The sequence below is a fragment of the Panthera tigris genome, chromosome A1, assembly GCF_018350195.1.
Source record: "Panthera tigris isolate Pti1 chromosome A1, P.tigris_Pti1_mat1.1, whole genome shotgun sequence".
Lineage (NCBI taxonomy): Eukaryota > Metazoa > Chordata > Mammalia > Carnivora > Felidae > Panthera > Panthera tigris.
In genome coordinates, this window is record NC_056660.1 from 177,700,657 (window position 1) to 177,725,672 (window position 25,016).

At 49.9% G+C, this 25,016-nt stretch overlaps 1 protein-coding gene across 5 annotated transcripts in view; it reads right to left on the reverse strand.

The window, feature by feature from the left end:
* The window catches only part of KCNIP1 (potassium voltage-gated channel interacting protein 1), a 339,287-nt gene that overhangs the window by 193,774 nt on the left and 120,497 nt on the right, over window positions 1–25,016 (reverse strand). Inside the window, exon 1 of one of the 5 annotated variants that reach the window (XM_007077648.3) lies at window positions 14,087–14,147. The exons of the other annotated variants lie outside the window; for them this stretch is intronic. Within the exon in view, the coding sequence (XP_007077710.1) occupies window positions 14,087–14,147 (61 nt within the window). Of the gene's footprint in view, window positions 1–14,086; window positions 14,148–25,016 lie in introns of those variants that run through there. 5 annotated transcript variants of the gene reach the window in all.

Consider the following 25,016-nt stretch of genomic DNA (forward strand, 5'->3'; position numbering starts at 1 on the left):
AAAAAAAATCTATCAACTCGGAGCAAGCCGCTAATCAGTTTACTTGGTTGCCTCAGGTCTTCCAATGTAATTATAATTCCTACTAAGGCACTGGTGAGTGTCAGACTCATTTCAACAACTGCTGCAGACACAATAATCAAAGCACCAGGATTCCTTTGTTCCGAATCCTGTACAGACGAGGCTCACAAGGTATGCTTTGGAGGGGAAACTAAGCACGAGATTGTTTTTTTCTCACCTCCTCTCCTTCCTGCTTCCTTCCTTCCAGAGATCACGGAGAAGCTGCTGGAATGTCCCACATGCTGCTGGAGACAGACCCGGACCTATAGGGCTGTGAATGTGGCTCCCACATGCACACGGACCAGCCAGAGAAGTCTCGTGATGAGGCAGGGGAGGCTGCTGGCTGCTTCCCAGACACCTCACAAGGTGGCATTTACCTTGGCACATTCCCCAGCCTCTGGCCCCTAGCCTTGGAGGTTCAGAAACCTGATTTTGCTGGCACGCCCGGAAGGGACTCATCTGTCAGGAGAACACTCTCATTAACCCAGATCATGAGATCAAAATATAAACCACACTGAGAGAAATGGAACTGCCATGCAAACCAGGGCTGCTGAAGTTGTCACGAGCAGCACTGTGTTTTCTTTCCCTGAAGACAGGGCTGCCTGGGGAGGCACATTGTAACAATGTTTCCCGGTGAACCTAGAATTGGCCGGGGTGTTGCCTGACCACTGGACGTCTTGGGCTCTGACTGCTGCGTCTTTTCCCCCGGAGGGAGACGGCTGACACCATGATCACACAGGCATGTCCCTGGTCAGGGCAGGACTTCCCTAGACAGGTTCCGTGTGAACCCTGCCAGGTGACCTCTGGTTCTTGAGCTTCCCTCCTCCATGCCCAAGGTGACCCAGCGGCATCTGAACTCAGACTCCTTCCCCAGGCAGGACCCACCCTGCTGACTTCTTGACCGTCCCTGACTGTTTCCTGCTTGTGCTTTCTCAAGCGTGTGGGGTTGTGACTGGGTCAGCCAGAGACCACATTCTCTGACCTCCCCCCCACTCCCGGCTGCCCTTCTGTCTGGGTGGGGTTATGAAGCAAGCTGTCCCCAGTGAACTCTGAACATAGTGATGTCTGTCACTGCCAGGTCACAGTCATTAAAAGGCTGTGTGCCATCTGTAGTTCCTTCACCTAAAGGTAAAGGGGGCCATAGGATTGGTAGAGTGACACGATGGGAGGAGGCTGGGTCCCTGAGTAACACAGAAGAAAGCTACCTTGCTCATTAGGAACACTCATGCTGAATAGTTCAGAGTGACAGGAAAAATTCTATGTAGTAAGCCACTGACTGAAATGCTGGGTCTACTTGTTACAACAGCTAGCATTGCCCTAATGAATAAATTGTTCGATTCTCAGCCTACTTCCCTGAGACCACAGTCATCCAATGGAGTGTGAAACCTCCTGAGACTTCAAACTCATATTCAGTCACCGTCTCTCGTGTCCCTCCTAAAGGTGGCTGACGGTGAGTTCTGCCCACCGATTCTGCTTTCCCAAGTTCTAACTTGATTCCCAGCCACCTCCTTCCCAGATACAAGCTGATCTTTCTTGCAGATCTCAAGGCACAGGCATCACATGGCAAGTAGAATTCTAAAAACTCAGAGATACATACAAACCAACCAACAGCAAATGACTGGAATGTTCTTTCAGCCTGGAAGCACAGTTCAAACATACACACACAGTCACACCCACACACGAACTCACAAAAGAAGACTGGAGCCAGATAGCCTGGGCTGTAGAGAGGGAGAAACAAATATGAACTTCATCAGAACTAGGACGCAAATAAATTTCAGCTATCTCCCATGCCATCTGTAATCAATCGATAGTGGCTGTCTGGAGTGCTGTGTTAAGAAGGATTCTGAGGCCGCCATTATAGCTCTGAAGGAAAAAGTGCTGTGATGGGTGATCAGCATGTGCCATGGGTAATGGACAAGGAGTGATGGCACATGCCAGGAATTTTCACACTTGTGCTTGAGACTAGGATGTGGTCGCAGAGGAGCTTACAGTCATTAAGGCTATAGCCTGAGACTCGCTGGGCCAAACCATAAAACTCTTGTTAACCCTCAAATGAGTGTCTACCCTAGAACACGTATTTTATATACACTTTTCTAACTAATCATCACAGGAGAGAGGAGATAGTAGGGGAGAGCTATTAGCCCTATTTTACACATGAAGGTCCTGAGGCTCAGAGAGAACAGGTGAATTACCCAAGATCACAAAGCTCAAGAAAGGCAGAGCTGAGTTCCAGACCAGGGCTGCCTGGTTTCTAAGTCTCACCATTATGTGGGGCATCTCTGAATTAAGGGGGGGGTCTGGATTGAGAAGAGCAATGTATGTCAGTCTTTTGGTCTGGCTGTTGCCCGCTGACCTATTAGGGCAAGGTGAGGGTGCGGGGAAAGGGGTTTGTCTCCCAGGCAACTGACTTGGAAGTCATTAAAGGACCAAATGGGTTTGGGGTTTGAGCTTCCTAGAGCCTTTCCCTGCCTCTTGAGTTGGTTTATTGTTCCTCCAAAGTCCTGGAAGAAGGCCAAGAAAGGCAGGAAGAGAAGGAGAAGGAATGGGATATTCTTGCACTGTCAGTTTCAATGATGTGTGAGCCACCAGGGTGAGATGGTGGGGTTGGCAGTCAGAAGAACTGGGGACGAGTCCCGCGTTGCTGCAAGCTGGTTGTGCAGCTGTGAAGCCTCAAATCCCCCAAATGTCAAATGGAGCTATCCCAGGTAGTAGGTGTAGAGTCTCTAAGCGACAGCGCTACAGAGAGTAAGGGACAGAGAGGTCTGGATTCAATATTGTCCCTACACTTACCGGCTGGTTGACCTTGGGTAAGTCACTTCTCCTCTCTGAGCTTCAGTTTCATCACTGCTAAAATACATACAATAACAGTATCTCCCTCATAAGATTGTGTGACGATTAAATGAGATGATTTAGAGGATGTGCCTGGCACGGTGTCTCACATTCCATACGTTAGCGTGCTTTCCTTCTACTCACAAAGGCACACACACCAAGCACCCTTTAAAGAGCTCTTCCTGTTCAACACACAGAGCCAGTGGGTGGGATTACAAGTTGTAGGGGGGCGGATGGGAAACAGCCTGTCTCAGTGTCCACGCTTTGTGGATCGCACATGGTGCTTTGTAACTTAGACCAAATTCAGCCTAGGATCAGCCTATGTTTGCTTGAGTTCTCCTTTCTACCTGAATTCCTTTCCACATGTTTAACAATAATAGCAATCAGAACAATAAGTGAATCCTCTGTCGACTGCTTGCTATGGGCATGTAGCCTGCTACCTGCACTCCACGTGTTTACATTTCCATCCATACTCTTGTTACCCCTCTTCCTTCCTTCCTTCACCCCCTCCTTGACTTTGTTCCAGGGTTTGGGGGAACAACACATCAACTCTAGAGACTGATAAAGGCTGCAGGCAGCTCTAATCCCAAAAGCACTTCAGTCTTTCCATTACCTGCAGTCCTGAGCTGCCTGGAAAACAAATCTCCACCCTTGCTCCATTTACACTTTATTTTCCATATTCTTCCCAAGGAACAGATGTGGTCAGTATTATTAACCTCACCGGACACACAAAGAAACCAAGGTTCACCTCATAACTTACCTAGGATCACGCAGCCAGTGAGAAAGCAAGTCTGAAATTTAAATCTAAGATTGTTTGGTCTCCAACTCGTATTCCTTGTTCAACAGAACAGCACCTAAACCCAGTTGCCTACAGGTCATCCCTGTCTTTCTCAACAACCCCCCCCAACAACATATGATCTATTCAGGGGACACTGTGGGCTCAGTTTCCAGATCAGGGTATCCAAAATGAATCCAAGCCACATGTGTTCCATGCAAAAGAGATATGCAAAGTCTATGGTCTATCATTATTCACCACTTTTTATGTTAATCTCTCCACTAATGATAGAAATAATAAATGCTACTGTTGTTAAGAATTACTACCATTTAGGCACCTGGGTGGCTCAGTCAGTTAAGTGTCCACCTTCAGCTCAGGTCATGATCTTGCAGTTCGTGAGTCTGAGCCCCGCGTCCAGCTCTGTGCTGACAGCTCAGTGCCTGGAGCCTGCTTCAGATTCTGTGTCTTCCTCTCTCTCTGCCCCTCCCCCACTCACAGTCTGTCTGTCTGTCTGTCTCTCTGTCAAAAATAAGTATTAAAAAAATTACAAAAAAAGAATTACTACCATTTATTGAGCCCTTACTGTAGGCCACATACCTAAAAGCCACAAGAACACTACAATGTCGACATGCGATTATTCCTTTTTTCCAAGGAATAGAAGGGTAGAAGGGTAGAATATGGGTTACGGAGACACTAGATTTGAAACTACTTCTGTAATCCCTCCCAGCTGCCAAGAAGAATGTCTCCAGGGGCAAAACATGCCTCTCATTCATGATGCATCAGAAAAGGGGCTAAGGAGAGAGGCATGGACACTCCAGAATTTACTGGTGGGACGTGCCATTTTCTCCACTGTGTGTTGTGCTCAGTCAGTGCAGAATCAGGGCAGAAATGGATCAGGCCAGGATGACATCCAGGAGGCTCCCAGGAAGTCTTCCCAGCCTGTTAGAATAGAAGGGCAGCTCCATTGCCAATGCTGGTCATGGTGCGAGAGCAGGTGCATTCCGACGGGATAGACAGCTACCTGATGACCTTGTGTACCTCTGGAGGTGGGACGTTTAAATCCGATGAGTTCATCCAAGAGTATAACCTGCGTCCTCGTGGAAGTTTGCTCTTTCACTCCACAAATTTTTACTGAAGACTGACTATGTAGCAGGCGTGGCACCATGCTATGTCCTGGGAATGCAAGTGTCAAGAAGACAGCTTGTATGCAAATGATTCTGAAAGTGCCAACCATGGATAAATCTAGAGGCATGAACTAATGTGTCTTATTCTTTCCTACTACTGACAGATACATCTAGGGGAATTCAAAGTCTCAGGGTTAGAAATCCTTCTGCATAGACTAGTCAAAGAAGATAGATTGAACAAAGGGAAAGACAGCCTCCAATCCACTGCTGCCACTACCACCACTACCCCTATTACTACCACCATCATCCCACCAGCAATACTACCACTACCACCACTATTTCGCCACCACCATTAGCGCCAATGTCACCATATTGTTATCATCATCATTACTAATACCACTTCTCATCACACTACCACCATCGTGCCCCCATCGCCACTGGCGCCATCCCATCACTGTTGTCCCTACCAGAATCATCACAATTACCACTAACATTATCATGCTCCAGCAACACCATGACCCGCCCTCACCACCATTAGTACTCTAATACAACTATCTCTAATACACTCTAATACACTGTCGCCAATATCTCTGGTATCGCCAACGTTATCCCTACGGTAACCATCAACACCCCTAATGCTATCTGCTACCACCTGTCACTACCATCATTGCTCCCGCCAACACAACCATCACCGTCACATACACCGTCCTTGCCACCGTCATCAAAAGTATTACTATACCTGTGATCACTATCATCACCTACGTACTAATACTCACCACTTACGCATTGCCTTACAGTTTATAAACACTTGCATTCACCTGATCTCATTTAATCCCCATGACAATCCAATGAGTTGATATCATGACTGCTGTTAATAGATGACAGACCGGACACGCAGAGAGGAGTCAAACAATTGGCTTCAACCACATAGCTTGTAAAGGGTAAGCTAGGACTGGCCTTTAGTTCTATTTCACCCAACATGCCATACCTTTTCTATGAACTCTGAGCTGTTATGAAATAACCTCCAATGTTCTATTTTTTTTTTTTTTACACTAAACCACTGTCTTTGATGTTCTGGATCCTGTGAATATGCTGAGGGGAGCCTCAAAGCTGTGCCCAGGCTTCTTTGCTACATTAATCCCAATTAGGGAATTCCAAGTCCTCATGCATCTCAGTATAATGTCAATTCCATTTTGTTATCTTAAGTGACACTCGAACCAGGAGCCTTCAAAGGCCCCTTCCAGCTTGATATGTAAACTTATAAATAAACACAAAAAGACATATATATGTACTATAATCTGTGCTCTAGGTCATGGGCACACGAGCCACCTGGCGATCTTAGCAAAATGCAGGTTACGATCCAGGACCTGAGGCTGAATTTCTAACAATCTCCCAGGTGGCATCAAGGCTACTGGTCTGAGGACCACACTGAGAACAGCACAGCTCCAGATGGTCATATCTCACCGCTACTGCGTTCGTGCTGTCCTTTGGCCACTGGGGTCTTACGTGCATTCTGCATTTAATCCTCATAACGACCCTGGAGGGAATTGCTATCAATATCCCAATTGTCTGGATGTAGAAAGGCAGATTCACAGAGTTGAAGGGCCTGCCTGAGGCCGCATGGCTAACAATCTGCAGGGCCAGACTTTGTATCCAGGTTATGTATATGCCCATAATAGCCACACCACATGCATATGTGTAATACAGATTTAGGCCAACATGTGGCCAAGGGCAGAAAGGAATTAGTGAGAGAGCAGAAAGCAAACACACCAGCGAGGTCCTGTGTTTGTTTCCTCTGCAATGATGACCACTCATCAACTGGCTGACCCCTCTCTGCCTCTCTGGACCATGTGAAAACACTGACTGATTCTGGTCCCTGATTTGGAAGGTTTGGAAATCTAACACACTTGAAGACCGATGTGCTCGATCCTTCACTGACAGGCAATGATGGCTGCAACAAAGGGAAAAGAATGTAGTTCACATAAATGATTAGAGCAGAGGAGCAATGTTTAATCCTATTAATGAATTTGCTAATTGGCCTTATGCCCCCAATCATTTCATATTTAGGCTTTTGCAGTGTCAGATTAAATAGAAACGGATCCAGGGGTGGTTTGAGATGAGGCTAAAAGCATTTTGCTCAAGGCCTACAGATGGCTCGGTGGTGTGGTATGGCTAATGAGGGCTGTATCTGAATGCCTTCTCTCCACATTCCCCACTGGGGCTGCTCTTTCTTGAGGCAAGGCCAGCAGGGGAGGGAGAGGGTGTGGTGCCTAAGAGCTCACGCTCAAGGATTAGCCAGAACTGGGCACTGCTATCCAAGGGCCGTGTGACCCTGGGAAAGGAACTTCGCTTCTCAGAACCTCAGTTCCTCATCTGCAAAATGGGAACTGTAAAAGGGTCTGCCCTCCAGGGCTGGGAAGAGGTTAATAAAGTAACAAGGAAAAGGGCAGAGTAAGGTGCCTGGCAAAGAACAGCGGTCAACATCAGCTATTATTATTATTAACCTTGGCAGATGATCCACATTCTCCCATCTCACCACTGGGAAGTTTTCATCATCTAAAACTGCCAGCTTCCCTTAGGAGTTACCAGAGAAACTTCTCGGGATGCTAGGGGCCAGGGTTGTGATGGCTCTGGGTCCCAGAGGGATGGAATCAGAGGCCACAGTTTGAAGGGACACAGATCACCAAGGAATGCTCAGTCATAGTGCAGAGAAAGCAACAGAGGAGGAAGGGACCTGCTCCAAGATGGATAAAGGCAGCAGCAAAGCCAGTACAACCCGAGTTGTTAAAATCATCTTATCGTATGTGAAGCACAATGCTCACTACCTCTTTGGCCCCATACGCATCCCTGTAAGGTAGATGCTGTCATTGTCCCCATTTTACAGAGGGGGAAACTGAGGCTCAGAAAGGCTCAGCTAAGGAGTCACAGAGCCAGAGTTTAAACCCAGGTCTTACTTTCACTCAGGGGTCCTAACCATTCTGCAACCCTGTTCCTAACCCCCTGATTTGAGTGGAATGCAGTTCCCATTTCCCCCCACTGCCCCAGTGAGGATTCCTGCCTGGACTGGAATAATAAGAATTAATCCAAAGTTCTGCTCCCATGGCTAGTGTATGGGAAACCAGCGATATCCCAGCGGATTACAGCTACTCCCCAAAGGTGACCCATTTAAAACACTCCCTGGAGGGAGGGGAAGCATTTAAAGATAAGTCAAGTTTGTCTGAAGGTCCCAAGACTCTCAGTCACAGTCTGTCTCTCCTTCCCTCCCTCCTTCCCTCCCTGCCTCCCTCCCGCCCCGCCCCACCTTTCCCCCTCTCTCTCCTAAACACTGCTCATTCCTTGCCTGATGAATGGGAACATCAACTCCAGGGCCATTATGCAGAACTTTGCAGTGTTCCCCGCCACGAGCAGACCTGGATTTCTCATCTGTGCTGCCGCATTCTTGCACTACTTGGAGCCATCAAGAACACGCCCTGCTCCATCCATCCTTACCTCCACACAGCCAACATCCATCAGGTCTGGGCCCAATATCAGGCCTGACAGAAACGCTGGAATATTACTCATTCCTTTAGAGCTAGTCAGAGAGATAAATGTATAAACCCATAATCACGTAATGTTCATAATTGTAGCGTGCAGAAGCAGCAACAGCTGCAGAGGTAACAGGGGAGGGAGAGATGTGCTCTACCTCCAGGAGCCTGGGAGTGGGTGATATTGAATGAGGTCTTGAAGGATGTGTAGGAGTTTGCCAGGTGAATGGGGAGGTAGAGGTGAAAGGGTGAGTGGAAGCCAGAGTGGACCTCGGGCAGAGGTAATATCAGGGAAGCAATGCTTTAAGGATACTTCAGATGTTGCTTAGTGAATCAATAAATGGGCAGACAAATACACAGGTTCTTGGTCTCACCCAGACAAGGTAAAAGTGAACTCAATATACAAGGGAGGTCATTCTGGATCAGTCCTTGCTTTAGATTTTTTTTTTTTTATCAATCAACAAAAGAGCGAAAGCTTAAGAGATACCTTCCCATCTTCTTGCCTTCCCCCAAAACACTACACACCTACTGATACCCAAAAAACTACAGGGCTTTTCTTGACTGAATTTATAATTTTTAGCTTTCTAAGAAGCACATGCTATGTTTATTATTATCTGTACCATGGCTTCCTGTCCCATGGACTCCTTCTAGTTTTCATGGGGGATAGCTTAGATCCAGGGTTGGGGTAGCATGACAATCAATGCTCTTCATGAAAGACAGTCTTTCACTATAGCCTTCCGAGGACTTCATTACTCATTCATTAATTTATGGATACATTCATTCATGCATGTACTCATATCTTCAATCATTCCCTCTGGCATTCATTTGATATTTCATTTGCTCCCTTTCATTCATGTATTTACTTATTCCTCCATTCATTCAATCATTCATTCTTTCACTCACATGTCAACATATGCACTCACTGTTCATTTTCACATTTACTAAACATTCACTGAGCAAAGCCTTTCCAGGTATACAAAGAGGTCCAGACTGTGTCCCTTGCCAGGGACAAACCTCCTCATTTTAGGCAGTAATCCCTCACTTCTATCTTTCAAACTTTCCATTTCCCTCTTTCTGTTCACCTTGATCTCCACTGAGTTTCTTCCGGGATTGAGATCCCAGAACTGTGCCTGGCACTGGGTGTGGGCTCCTCAAGCTTTTGTGACTCTCAGGAGCTGGGGAGTAGGAACACTGTTCTCAGCATCTCCTTGCTAAATGGTAAACAGATTCAGTACGTTTCATGGACAAAGCCAATTCAAAGCCAGCAGGCCAAATAAGAGAATTCATTCAAGGCAAAGGGCTGGTAACCGAAATTCCAGCCGGAAGCTAACTTTTCCTGCAGGGTCTGCAATTCTAGAAAATAACAGAGAGTGGCCGACCATTCCATTATTTATAATTTCCTCCAGAAAAGATGTATTGAGTACCTACTATGTGCAGGAAACCAGGCTGAGGACTTTGAGGAATGATTCAGACAAGTTCCCTGCAAGAAGCTGACACTCCGGAGTCAGGGGTTTTGGGGGGGGGGGTTGGGGAGGTGTGGTTAACACCTCCATCCAGTGCCTACTTGAATGCATGACTTGAAAGTCATGAAAATGCATACTTTAAACTATTTGGGAATGTAGATGAGAGAAATCACTGCCTCCCGGGGCCCAGGGAAGCCTTCTTGACTGTGGAAATAGCTGAGTGAGGTCTTGGGTTATGGGTGGAGTGATAATTATTGGACCAGGAGATGGCGGAATGGTAACACAGAGTTAGAAGGGTAACACAGAGTTAAAAGGATGGACAAAGATGCAGAAGCAGGGGAGACCCAGCACAAACGCCTCCGTAAATTAGTACGCCTCTCTTAGACATAAGGAAACTGGCATCTCCAAGGTGAAATGATTTGCCAAAGGTCCCCTGATACAAGGGCTATGCGACAGCAGGGTTTCTGCTCCTCCACGCCTCGCTGCCTCTCCTTGGTCTCCCAGATCTTCTGGGTTGAGCATGCTGCCCGATTAAAAAACTACAAACCCAGCTTCATCAGGAACCCTCCGGTTCCACAAATTCTCCAAGGTGTTCACTGATCTAGGAATCAGGAAACCGATTCCATATTTGTCCCTAACTTGCCACGGGGACTTAGAAAAAGCATCTCATAGCTGTGGGCTTTAGTTTGCTCATCTAGTCAGTGAGCACTCTGGAGATCCCAAGCTCAGACCTTGCTGAGGGTTCTGAATGTTTTCTTCTGGCAGTGGAGGACTGATAACCCATTTGCTTACAGGCATACCTCCACTGAGATGGCCTTGGTCTAGTGATGTTCTGCCTAAATTCTCTTGCCCCCCACAGGCTCCACAGCTGCACCTGCATCAGCCTTCTCTGGTCACCCCACACCCCAACCCTTCGCGCTTACTTGTTAAAGCAGTGTCCGGAGCAGTGTCCTTGGTATAAGCACATGCAAAACTCCTGGAGCCAGAAATTCTACCTAGGACCGGGCTGCAGAAGCTGAATCCCCCAAAGCAGGGTGGCCTTTCCTCATTCTTAATTAAAGAGAAACAAAGATCCCAAACAGAGAAAGAAAATGAATTTGAATGTTTTTAGTCAGTGACCCTGCTCTTAAACGAATTCAGATTTCGGCTGCCTTCAGGAAGCTCTCCCTGAACACTCAGCTTGGGCTATGTGTGTCTCTCTCTCAGCACTAGTCACATGGGGTTTTGCCCTACTTAAAAAAATGTATACGTGCTACCAGATTATATTTTGGAAACACGCAGGGATTTGTTCAGCAAGCTATGTTGTTTTCAGGACCAGCCACGGAGCAGAGGTCAGTGGAGGCTCAGTACCAGGACCAGCCTCGGTGTATCTAAAGTTTTGGGTCCTAGTTATCTGGACAGTGCTGGAAGAGGGCTCCAGAAACAAGGTGGTAGGACTCCCAGAGGCACTGCCTACTTCCAGGATGGCCTCACTCGAGGCATTTGGAAGCCACAAACAGTTTAGAGCCATAAATTGAACAGAAGCTAAAATGTGCTGACCACTTACTACATAGCAGAGCTCGTGCTGAGCATTTGACTTGCATTATCCCTGAAATTCACACAACCCAACAGCTATTTTAAAGTGGTAACTACCACTACTGTCTCTGTTTTACACTTGAGGCAAACATGGCAAGTGAGTGGTAGGCCTGGATTTGACTCCAGCAGGAATTGAAAATCCCCACCATCCTCTTCTTACTGCCTCTAATTAGATCCGAGCCTGATGTCTCAGAGATCATAGTAGCAGTTCCAGCAAGAGCATCAGCAATAAAAACCTCCAAGTTTGAGAGCAGGATGGAACCTGAGGAGAAACTGAGGTCCCAAGGTGGGGGGAAGGGAACTGGCCAGGAAGTGATCCCTGACCACTAGCCTCCCCAGCCAGTCTCTAAGTCACTTCTCTCTGCAGGAAAGGTCTTCTGCTGATTAGCATTCCACAGAGGAAGATGGTAAGATAAGACTCTGCTCGGGGGCAAATGCCGGGAGAAATATACACAGCTGGAGCCCGGGACAATTCAGCCAACGTGGTGGAACTCTGTGCAAGAGGGGCTGACCACTCAGGGCTGGGGCTTGCCATGGCGGCCTGCCCCACAGCCTTGACCCGCTGTGAGCTTCAAACAGGCGTTGTTGTGACAGTTAAATAAGAAGGTGCAGAAGAAGCACCCAGAACTGTGCCAGGCACACAGTAAGGGCTCACCGAATGCTGGTGCCCCTCTTCTCTTTCTTAGGATCCTGGGAGAGAGCAAAGAGCTCTGGTCTCTGGGACTCCAATGGGAATTCACTGGGGTGACCTAGAATTTTGTGCGGGAGAAGGGAATGGTAGACAGTAATGTTTGAGCTTTTAATCTTTGCCTGACCCTGTGCAAGGAACTTCATATCCATCCTTCTTTTTTTTTATGTTCTTACAAGTCTCCTTTGGGTCCCTGGTGGCTCAGCCAACACTGTATATGTAGCATGGTCCTCCCTCCCTGTACTTCCCACACACCCAGTTTCCTGCCTGGACGTAGTATTGTCACCCATGTTATGGATGAGAAAACTGAGGCTAAGAGGGATGAGGCTGGCCTGAGATCTCAGAAGGAGGCGCTGATGAAGCTGGGATGCACACCCAGACCCCACTGGACTCCAGAGCTCAAGATCTTTCTGTGACACCTAGCTGCCTCCCAGAAGTGCCACAGTCATTGAAAATATTTTAAAACAAACCCCTGGGTTTCTTGTACCCACAGTCCCCTGGCCTCTGGGGCCTCACAGTGGTCAGACAGATGATGGGGGTTTGGTGCTGAATTGTGTTCCCACACAAGTGGTATCTGAGGATCTGTGAGAAACAGGGCTCTGAATGTCAAGGTCCAGGACCAAGGCTTGCAGACCTGTCCTGCCCAAGACTGGTAAAAAGGCAACCAGACCCTTCCCTGCCAAAAGGATGTGTAACTCACGTGGCCTTAGACTTGTGTTCTAAGATGTAAACACCAATCCAGCTTCATCACCTAAGATCTACCTCCGGAGATCTCATTGCTCAGTGCTCAACCAGCCCAATGTCTCTGGGAGCTAGGCCAGATGCCTGGACCCCTTGAAGGCAGGTTACGCATGAGGAACTCTGAGACACAGACCTGCCTAACGAGTCAGGGGAGACCAACCAAGTCCTAAGAGCAGATCATTGAGCACCCTGGGGTCCAGCCTTACCTTAATACAATTCGAATCACTAACCAGCATTAAGGATTGGGAGCTATGACCCCCACCTATAGCCAGAACCTGAGCTCCAATGGTAGAACTTGAAGGTTTAAGTGTCAGTTTACTTGAAACCCTTCTGCCACTCACAACAGGATTTGAGCATTAAACGAAAGAACACAAAACCTATCATTTTCTTGCTTCCTAACTGCATCCTGTCCTAACTGCATCCTGTCTCTTCATTCCAACAACCAACTTTCTAACTGCTGGATAGGAGGCCTGCGCAGTCTCCCGTGATGCAAGATATGTTTGCCCCAACTTCACATGGACCCATTTGACTCCTGTCCCACCGGCGGGGGAGACTGGGCATGTCTCAGCTGGGGAAAGGCAGCTATGGAACAGGGTCCAGGAAGGAGGGACTGCAGGGACTCACAGTTTCTAATCCCTGACATAAGCTCACTGCTCCATCACACCTCATCGGTGCCTTCAGCACCCTGGTGGTTCCCAGAGCATGACAGCACCCTTGCGTGACACCCTGGCTCCTAATGACTCCCCCAGCCACCAGGACATGAGCCCTGGGAGTTTCACCACCTGGCAGCAGCTGATTCCTTTTGGCTTGCAGAGGTTTATTGGGGTGGGCACACAGAGCACTGTCTCCCGGATGAGGGACTCCTAGGTCTGCACCAGCACTACTACCAGGAGGAGTGTGTGCATGTGTGAGCACCCCTGCTGGGTGCCCACAGTTGCACAATCGCCAGCAGTCATGGGAACGGGAAGGGCTTCCCAACATTCCAACCAGACAATCCAGTCACCTCCCACCTGTGAATCTGACTCTTCCTTCTGTTCCCAGAGATTTCCAGGAGGAGTGTCCTGGCACCCAGCGCCCTACAGGGTATCTCCCCCGCCCCTGGGGCCAGTGCCCACTCTGGCTCCTTGTGCGTGTTCAGGATATTCACACCAAACCTCCCGCCAGGTTTCTGACTCCTTCGGATACAAGAACCTGCCCTCGCTCGTGATGGAGAGGGTCCAGGCCAAGGAAGGCAGGCGGCACACCCCAGCTCAGCACGGAGCACCCCCAAACCCAGCCAGGGGAACAAAAGGAAGAAGGAGGTGGCTTACCTTTAGAAGGTCGCCTTTGTTTGGTTTGCAGAGACGAGAAGGTGCCCATGACGGCCCCCATGGCAGCGAAGACTTGTGTGCGACTTGGGACCCCTTGCCCGGCCCCTCCCCTCCCCTGCAAAGAAATCAGTGTGGCTCCTCTACTCTGAATTGGAGGAGGGAAAAAAAAAAAAAAAAAAAAACCACCCGGCAGCTCGCCTGCAGCTTGGTATTCAGCGAGCGTGGGGCTGGGGCGCTGGGAGCCTTTTCTTTCCTTCTTCAGCCCCGCACATGCACTGACTCACAGGGCCAGCGGCTCCCCGCGAGCCTTCGGAACCGGGCCGGGCCGCTTCGCGCGCCACCGGCCGAGGACGCTGCCCCGCAGCCTGCTCGGTGCCGGACACGGGGCGGCGCGCCCGCCGGCCAAGGCTCCCGAGCCAGCGGCGCGTGCGGTGCGGGAGCCGCGCTCGCCCGCCCCTGCTGCCGCACGCTCCGCTCCCCTCCCGGCGCTCGGGCTGGCTCTCGGGGGGCCGGGTACCAATCATGAATGAACAGAGCCAGGGACCGCGCGGAGCGGAGCCGCGCGCCCGCCCGCCCGCCCGCGCTCCGGGCGAGTCTGAGGCGCGCAGAGTGGCCGGCGGGTAACCCCGGAGGGGCGGGGCGGGGGGCCGGGCCCACGAGGGGTGCCCGCTGCCCGCGCCGCTGCCCACCGCCCTGCGCGCCCGCACCTGCGGGGCCGTGCGCCCCTCCGGGGCTGCGCCCCTGGGCGCACAGACCGAGGTAGGCACCTGGCTGATGGGTGGGGTTCAGGGGGCGGCCGCAGATTGCTCCCCGAGAGAACGTGTGCCTGTGTGTGTGTGTGTGTGTGTGTGTGTGTGTGTGTGTGCGCGCGTGCGCTCGCGCGTGTGTGTGTTCCTGCGTGTGATCCGCTATTTCATTTGACTTCAAGGGAAATCTTATTTAACCCACCACCTGAATTCGCGGGATGGGGAGAAAGTCTGCCCCACCCAGGGAGAGATGTAAAACATACATCCAATTGGGTTGTCATGGGAGGAAGGGACCCTCCCGCTCCTGGCCAGGGCCACCCTCTACTGATGGAAAATTGGGGGAGAGGGGCAGAGGAGCCCCTGTGGGCCTTGCCTTTTCTTTTTCGTTTCTCCCCTCTTTCTGTCCCTCCTTCATCCTTCTACCTCCTCCTGCGTCCCCCTCCCCCAATAATTTCTTAGCCATCAGCTACAGGGCAGGCTGAGAGTTAGTGCTGTGGGGGTAAAGGCTGAATTTAAGAAACAGTCTCCCTGCTGTGAGTTTTCCCTCCAGACCACGCAGAACCCCAACGGCTATCTGTGTCTCATGCAAAAGGGCAAAGTGTGGGTTCACTCTTGTGGGTTCTCCTCAGCTCTCTGTGGTGCTGAAATGCAGTCTGCTCCCTGGAAGCCTGAGGAGGAGGCACCCTCGTTCCATGCAGGAGCCGCCTCAGTTTCCACTACACACTATGCTTGCACATCACAGGGTCCCGCAACACATGGCCTCACCAAAACACACATACTTACACAAAACTATGGGCACAGTCCTACAAGTCCCACTTTGACATTACTGTGTTATACACATAGACACACTCAGCCCATAATACACTCAGGTGCATCCTCAGGACCCCACACAAGATCCAGACACACGACCACAGAGGCACAGAGACGTGCACACAGCAATGCAAAATGGCATCACGATTACCCACATTTATGCAGGCTCAAAGCTGCACAGGCATATAGTCATACCTCAAGGATAGAGGGCGCCTCAGGAGCTATTTCCTGTCATTCCAGCCCATTAGCTGCCCCTTCAGGGACAAAGATGGCCTGAGTCTTGGCCAGGGACCCTGAGTAATTTCCTTTACCTATTCAGCGCTTAATTCTTTCTCAGATCCAAACACACGCCATATTCTGTGCAACAGGGAAGGTGTACTTAATAACATCTGTCCCTGTAATTTGCAGTCCCCTGTGCTATGTATAACACACACCACCCCATGCCCCGTGAAGTTAGACAGGTCATGTCTAATCATTACTGTAGCGAGAAACTGAGGTTTACCAAGGGTAAAGGATTTGCCTGAAGTGACTTAGCCAGAATATGGGATTAGAACTTGGAGTACAGGGCTCTGTCACCACCTCTTGTTGGCAGGTGGGGACGCTGGGGGCCCCTGAGCTGGGGAGATCTCTTCTGGGTCCCACCAGATTCAAAGCTTCAGCTCTTGTAAGTGCCAGGGTTTATCTGTCTGTGTCCATGAGGCCTAGAGTTCTGGCTGATGAATAAGATTGGTAGCGGCTGGCCCCCTGCCTCCTGCCTGTGCTCCCTGCTGGAGAAGAAGGGTGGGGGTGGGGTGGGGTTGAAGCCACGGGTCAGGAGAGGACCCATCAGGATGGCCAGGACTCAAGGAACAGAGGAGAGAGCTCTGCCAGGGAGAGGGTGGTGCAGCCTTCTAGTGCCCCTGGACCCTCAGGCACCTGCTCATCTCTACACTACCTGCAGATGAGAACCAACACTTGAGAGTTTACAGAAGACTAGGATGCTACTCTTGCATTTCTTCTTCTTCCCTGTGACTGTATGAAGAGGCAGAGTGGAGATGAATTGCTCCATTTTACAGATCAGAGATAGTAAAGTACCCCTGGAGGAGTTTCCGACTGGCTGCCTCTGAGCCGTGAGAATAAAGTCAAGCCACCAAGATAAAGTCCAAACTGAGGAGCATGCATTATGAGGCCCTTTTGTGACCTGACTTCATCTCCCAATCACCTTGCTCTCTGGTGCTCCCTGTGGGGCCCCAGCCACACAGAACCTCACTGGTGCCCTCTAGGGTTGTGTTTCAGGGCCTTTGCACTTGCCGTTCCTGCTGCCTAGGATGTCACTCACCCCTTTCACCCCACATATCCTGGACCATCTAATTCAAGTATCATTTGCTCCAGGAATACCTTTCTGGCCCTGAACTGGTGCTTGCCTCAGGGGTTCCTGCGGCACTCGGGCCTTTGTGCCCATCAGAAAACTCATTTCCTTGGTTCTCATTGTGCCTTTCCTGTCTGTGTCTCCCTCTGCACAGAGAGTACCTTGGGAGCAGGGACCACTACTGATTTAGCTCCTCACTGTCTACTTAACCCCTCATTTCTAACAGGGGTGCAGTCAATCTGTGCTGAGTGAATGAATGAATGAATGAATGAATTTTCTTTGCTCAGCGAGCCAATTATTAAGTAAAAATTGGTGATTACCAGATCGTCCTAGCTCTTCAAAGGAAGAAGCACACTCCTCTAAGTAAAGATTCATTTATTCAACAAATATTTATTCATTCATATGTCAACCATGTACCAGATATTTACACGCACAATAGCTCACTTATTCCTGGTGATGCCCTGTGTGGTAGGCATTATCTATAGATAAATGGACACACACATGCATTGTATGATGCGGCAGACATTGCCCGGGAAAGGCTCGCAAAGAATGCGTCTAGGGAGGAATGCACGTCAAGTGTGAGGGAGAAGAGAGAGAAGACAGCAGACCCGCTCCTGCCTCTTGGAGATTCGCCACAGAGAGCAGAGTACCGCGTGGGCAGTTTGTCCTGTTGTCCCCAACATGTACTCACCGAGGCCATCTTGCCAGCCCTGTCCAGCTGGGGCTTCACTGGCTGTGGCTCCTTCTACTCTTGAAGGTGACCTGATTCATGCCCTATGTCCAGGTCTTACCCCTCCCTCATCCACGCTCTTATGGGCTGAATGTCTGTGTCTCCTCAAAATGCATATGTTGAAGCCCTAACCCCGAGTGTGGTTGTATTTGGAGATGGGACCTAATTAAGGCTAAATGAGGTCACTAGGGTGGGGTCTTGATCCTAGGGGATTAGTGTCCGTAATGTCTTATAAGAACAGACATCAGAGAGTTCCCCCAACCCCTGCACACATGACTAAGGAAAGGCCTTGTGAGCACACAGGGAGCAGAAGGCAGCCATCTGTAACCCAAAGGGAGAGCTCTCACCAGACACCCACCCTGCTGGCACCTTGATCTTGGACTTCCAGTCTCCAGAACTGTGAAAAGATACATTTCTGTTGTTTAAGCCTCCCAGTCTGTGCCATTGTGTAATAGCAGCCTGAGCTGAGTAATACACACCCACGGCGCCTGTCCATGCCCTCAGAAAGCTCTGGAGGCAAGGCCTTCCCTTTCCTCTGACATAAACACCAGTGTAGCACTCCTTAGGGTATTCCTGGAAGGCTGTTCAGGGAAGAAGGGGTGAAATGGTCAGAGACCTGCAGGTCCCATGTTCCCTCCCCCTACTGTCATGTGCTCACTCACCCCTGTTTCTTTCCATCCTTGCCGGCTGGGAAATTCAATAAGTTCCCACCACCCGTGGAAGCAGCAGTGTCAGATTAACAGCGTGGATCTGGTGGTGCTGCTAGATCGGGGTTCAAGTCTTGATTTTGCTGCTTTTTAACCGTGTGACCTGGAGCCTGAGGAGTACCTTCTCTGCACCCTACTTTCACCTTCTGTGGATTACATTAGTACCTACCTTATAGTGCTGCTGTGAGGGCTTGGAGGTGATGTAAGGCCCTTGGTAGGTGCCCAGCACACAGTGTGGCCAGTTACGGAGGGCGGACTGCCACTGTCACTGTTGCTGTGGGCCAGGTATTGTGCTGGGTTAGAGGGGTATAGAAATGAGTCAGCCACAGCCCTTCCCCTTGGCTTCCATCTTTGCTCTTCATCTGTTTCATAGGAAGTCTATTCTCAGGGTCCCCATCTGGTATTAAAAGACTCAGATTAGTTAAGGAAGGGAATGTGGTTGGCACCTGATTATGTGCAATTCAGCACTATGCTAGCTGCTGTCTTGTACCATTTCCCAAATGTTCTGCATGCATAAGTCTGGCCTCCTCAAATAGATCCTGGGTTTTTAGAAAGCAAAGCAGGCACCCCTCTACCCTGCCCCCATCCACCATGGCTCGACCAGACCCAGGACATCCCAAGTGTTCTGCAAACACTCACGCTGAGATCAGCGGGATAGGGGAAAGGGCACCATCATTTAGCCCTGGGATCAAGTCCCACTTCTCTTACCAAATGTACCTCTGGGCCTGGGCTACTTCTCTCTGAAACACGAACAAAGTCCTTTCAAGGATGGTGTGAGGATTGGGTCAGATAAAGTAAAGGGAAAATACTTTGTTCCCCTGCAAAGCAGTCACAAATGTCCTTTATTATTATTTGCTCTGGGCCTTATTTAATTATTCATTCAATCAACAAATACTTATTAAGCATGATCCACCTGCTAGGCACCATTCTATATAATGAACAAAAAGAGGCCTTCAGGGAGTTGGCAGGCTAGGACCAAAGGCTATCAGATCCTCTTACCATAACTGTGACCAGACTGGTGGGGAGGAGGGGACAGATGAGTTTGGGATGAGGTGGGGTGGGGGGGGATGCTCAAAGCCAGTAGGATGAACCTTTTGCAAACTACAAAGTTATGTCACAACTGAGTATAGAACCTCAGAAGACAGGGAGTTAGATACAGCTTTCAAGTCAAGGAGATCAGGTTACAAATGCTGGGTTTGTTGGGTGACCTCAAGCAAGTTATTTGACCTGGGAGAGCTTCAGTTTCAGCAATCTGCAAGCAGAATAATTCCGCCAGCCTCAGTTGCAGGGTGAGGCTGAAAGTGATCATGATTACAAACGTGCCTGGCAGGGGGCCTCTCGCCTAGAACAGTCCTGGCCCAGAAAATGCTAACTCCATTCCTCAGTTTCCCCTTCTGGTCTTTTTTGTAAACAACTTCTTCACCCCCTTCCCAGGAGGAAGAAAAGATCTTGGAATAGGACCTGGGCTGGGGAATTGTCTCTCTGAGGCCACATCCTTAATGCATCGACAATGACCTTATCTGTCAAGGTTGAGTGTGACCTTTCAGGGAGCAAAACTCATTCTTGGAAGCCAGGTCACAGGCTCTGTCTTTGATGTCCTGCTGGCTGCACTGCCCCAAGGGTTCCCCCTTCATGCTCCAGTGCTGGAACAGTCTCTCTACCAGGGGCTGAAATGAGTTCAGACAGAGTGCAGCCACCCACACAGCCCAGACACTGGCAGCAAAGCACTTCCAAGTTACCCAGATCCAACGAGGGGGGAGGACATTCCAGAGCATGTTGGCTTTCAATTATCTAAAGCAACATACATAATGTGTCCTGAGAAGTCATGGGTGCCCTCCTTAGGCCAGGCGCAAGGTAAGTACTTCGTGAAATTGATCAGAAGGCTTTCTGCGGGTGTATGGAAGGCTGGGTAGAAGGAGGAAGGGTGGAGAGGGAGGTAGATTTAAATATGTTCAAATAAACATTTAAATATCCAATGAAACCTGTGAACCTTCTCCCCCAAAGTAGCCATGCATGGGTACACACACACTCACACCTTGCATAAAATTTTATGGAGTTTACAACTCTCCCACATGAAGCACATCCGTGGACGCCTAGTTAAGAAACTCCGTACTACAGGGGGAAAGATTCTAAGGGATTTTATACAGTCATTTCTTAGCTGTCTGACTTAAACTTTTCTGAACTTCAGTGTCAACATCTGTAAAATGGGTGTAAATAATTGCACCTATTTCTTAGGGCTGTTGTAAGGATTAAATGAGTGCTGGTCTTTGTTAACCTCCTCACTAAACTGCATTCACTCACTCGTTCATTCAGTCACAAGTTAGTGAGTGCCTCCTGTTCCATCACACCCTGAGCTGATCTCTGGGGCTGCAGAAGTTTATGCTCACTTGCTTGGGGGACTCACAGTCTGAGAGGGCAAAGGGCAGATAAGCAATTCACGATAACACCCCAGACTTCACCAAGAATGAGTGAGAATGACTACTCTAGCTCTGCTGCTGAGAAAAACAGCCTATGACTCTGGCCAGGATGGCTCCCACCAAAAGTCCTGGGAGAAGCAAGTGTTTGGATTCAGCAAGGTCAGGGGCCTAGATCAGGCTATGAGGGCACAGGTCAGGGTGGAAGCAGGGGGGAGAAAGGCACAGGGCTGGAGGTAGTGGAGGGTAGAGTCAGGGACAGAGTAGGACTGAGATGGGGCGGGGTGGCCCTGGACAGTTGCCATTGCCAGAGTTGTGTGACACTGAAATGGCTGGGGCAATGAAGACAGAAATCAGGGCAGAATTTCTAAAGTGCGTGCAGAATATGGATCCATAATCTCCTTGGGTAAATGTGCAGGAGGTTATCATGTTCACTCCCCTCCTTTAGTCTCCTTAGATTATATAACCATTGCCTTAACAATGGTAGCCACTGTCCGTGGAGTTTTTACTATGTGCCGGTTTGTTCCTGGTCCCATTACTCATTTCAGTAAGGTAGGTATCCTCATTATCCCCCATTTTATAGAGGATGCAACCAAAGCACAGAGAGGTTAAGTGACCTGCCCAAAGTCACACAGCAAGAAGTGGTAGAGCTGGCTTTGAACTTGATGGTCTGACTCCAGATCCCACACTCCCTTTCTGGCTCCAAGCCCTCCTGCTCTACTGTAACTTATTTTTTCTACCACTGTTTCTCTGGGAGGCTACAATTCACTGGGGATTCACAGGTATGGTCTGACTTCTTAGAGCCAAGGGACAAATGCGAAGGTCCCCTGGGTCCTGGCCCTCTGGCTGGTGCTTGTGGTGGTTGCAGCTTCCATTCAAACCCTCACTGCCTAGGGGCTACAGCCATACCCACCTGCCTATGGGAATGCAGAAAAGCACACAGGGTCTGTTTTCCCTCTGTGGCTTCGACAAACTGAAGACCCCAGAGGAAATGAGCAGGGGAGGAGGGAAGGAGTAGCAGCCATGCTGTGTGATGATTAGTAATAATGCCAGCGATGAGCGCCCCTGGCCCTACACGGCCCACTGAACCTGTCAGCGCTGGCTCCCAGCTTCCCAGCTAGGCGGCTGCAGCCACAATTGGAGCCTGAGGAAGAAAAGAAAAAAAAAAAAAAAAAAACCCAGGAGCAGGGAGAGAGGGAGGAAGGAAGCAGGGAGAAAAGTCATGGTTTCCTCCATGCTGAGGACTGACTCTGGGACAGAGCTGCAGAAAGAAGGCAACATAAAACTACAAGATAACAGTGGAAGTTTCTTCGGTTGTTTCCTGTGACCACAGACCCTGCCCCACACTTGAGACCTGTGGCACTCACTGCCTGGGGCAATATGACACAGAAACAATGGACCCACCTTCTTAGATTTTGACTTACAAAGGCTCTGGTCTGATAGAAGGCCTAGAAGAATGGGGCTTGGAGATTGGGTTTGTCCTTGACCCACCTCAGGCAAAGCACCATTCAGCAATGAAGCCCCCAGACTCCAGTGGAATCTGGGGGCCAGGGAGGCCCTTCCCCTTTCCCAAGTGGAGTCTGGGAGAGTGGACAAAATCCCAAGTGGCCCTCCCAGCCCTGCCCGTCCTCTGTGCAGCACCGTGTCCACTCCACTAGTCTGTGTGACTTTGCTGCGACAAGGATCCTGACTTGTTTCTCCTAGCTGAGCCTGGCAAGGAAAGGAATCTTTCCCCCACACTCAACAGAGGCATGGCCTACCATGCCCCAAAGAGTGGGCAAACCTTAGGTGCAGGCCAGGGGCCCTAGCTATGACCTGGATGGCAGAGGGACCACAGAATGCTCAGGAACCAGGACGTCTCAGAGGCCACCTGCCTGGAAAGGCTACAGAGCAGAGGCCGAGTATACCCCACCGCTCAAGGCTTCATAAGCCCCCAGAAGGATATTCGGGCAATGCCGAGGAGACAGGAGTATTGTGAGTTTCTTGAGATTTCATTTCTGGCCCCAAGAAGAGTGGGGCTTTGGAATAGAAATTAGGTTCGGCACTTTAAGAAATAAGCCAAGTAGCACTTGAGGCGCACCAGGGGAAGTCGCCTGAAATCCTTAGCTACCCATAAAACAGTGCTCAAAATACCTCTGTCTCTGCTCTCTTCTCCATTTTAGGCATTAGCAAATTGGAGGTCAGAGAGGTGAAGTGATTTGCCCGTGGCCACAAAACTGGAGATAGCTGGAGAGTCAGAGTTTGAACCCAGTTCTGTCTGTCTTCAAAGCCCATGCTATTACCCATGAAGGAAAGGAGGGGAGGGAAGAGAAAGAAGTGAGCGGAGGGGGAAGCAGAGCAGTGTCAGGAAGAACAGGAGGGGTGAGGGGGTGCTCTCCACTCACGGTCCTCCCTGAGGATGCCCTGGGTCGGAAGAGAGGGGCTGCAAGGAAGCTTTGTTTTGGCTTAGAGGACCACGATGGGTCATGGGTCATGTGCACTGACACTGGCACCCAGGTGGCCTGGCTTGCAGCTGGCAGGGTGGAGGGAAGGGCAACGCAGTACCTCCAAAAGCAGGAACACCATCCCTCCTCCCGAACGCCCCTAGGAGCCCCCTTCTTGAGAGGACGCGCTGGCCTCCTCCTCCACTCCCTCTATATAGAGGCTCCCTTCCCGGGAGGCTGCAAGGCATTTCTTTAACCACAGTGGCACTTCAAGATGACTTCTGTGTCTGTTGTTCCTTCTTGCCCTGGCTGGCCCCTAGTGAGCGAGGGGATTGGGAGCTCTAGCAGGTGCTTGGGGGAGCTAATTGACAGTCCAGGGCTCTCTTTCCCTGAGCTGGCATTTGCATGCTGCATTAGTATTCTTGCCCACAGCTCAGGGCTGTTCTGGATGGAGGATGCTATGCAGATGAGCATCGAGCCTGGTGTGTGATGGGGACCTGATGCAGTTTGCTAGGAATCAAGGCTACGGAGGAAGAGGAGGCCGAGGGAGGCTGCAGAAGAGACCGGGGCTCTTCTCCTGGTTCCCACATTGCCAGTCCCTGAAATCTGTCATCTGTGAAGTATGAGCTCCCAACCAGTCCCTGCAATGATTTGACAGCACTGCTGAGCCCTTGCTCTGCCCCACCTGTGCTGGGGTGGTAGCAGAGATGCAGAGACAGGTGAGGTGGGCTCAGTCCTGGCCCTTAAGAAGCTCCTGTCCTGTGGGGACACAGTGACGTACAGAGTCCATCTGAGGACTAGGGGATAGGCCTATAGCAATCAGCTGAGAAGCCACACCAGCTCCGAGAAGAGAAGTCTAACTCTACCTATAGGAAGAAGACTGGGGGGACGGGGCAGTCAAGCAAGCCTTTTCAAAACAGGAGATGCTGGAACTGGGTCTTAAAAGACAAATACGAATTTAGCAGCCACACATCACCGTAAACACATGACTTGGTTCAGGGACCATCTCCTAAGCAGCTCCATGAGAGCCACAGTCTATTTTGCTCCCATGGGAGTGTCTCACTGGCCAGGGCAGCAATGCACCGTTGGTCCCATTTATGGGGACCTATAGTTGGATGGACTTTGGAGAATGCTGGCCCAGGCACCATGTGTCCCCATGTGACAGATGATTAAAGTGAGCAACTGAGTCATCCCGAAACATCTTTAGGGATGGGAGCTTCCTGGCTTCTGTATGCAACCTGCTTTGGGGTTTTATTGTGCCCAGAGCTAGGAAGTGACTTCTAATGTCTTACTGGTCTGCTAAACTGAAGGACACTTACTCTTTATATTCCAGAAAGCAGGGAGTGGAATGCCTTGTTCAGGAGCCCTTTGTGCAAACTACCAGAGCCACACAAAGCTCTGATCACCCCAAGCCAAGCCCTCAGGTAGGAGGGGAAGCTCAGTTAGGTGGGAGATACAGCTATTTTCTACAGTGGAAACTGAATGACTGGGGAAGGGAGTGGCTAAGGGACTTGGGCTGTATCCCAGGCTCTAAATCTGGATGTGCCCTCATCTCAAAAACTCTGATTCTCTCCAGAGTTGTACCCTCTTCTAGGGTTATGTTACTCAAAGCTAAAAAGGACCTCATATGCCACTTTACAGATGGCCAGGGGAGGGAAAGAGATTTGCTCAGGGAAATGTATGGAGGGAACAATAGAATTGGGACTAGAACTCCGGGCTCTGGAAAGGGTCTTACATATTTTAAAGTACCAA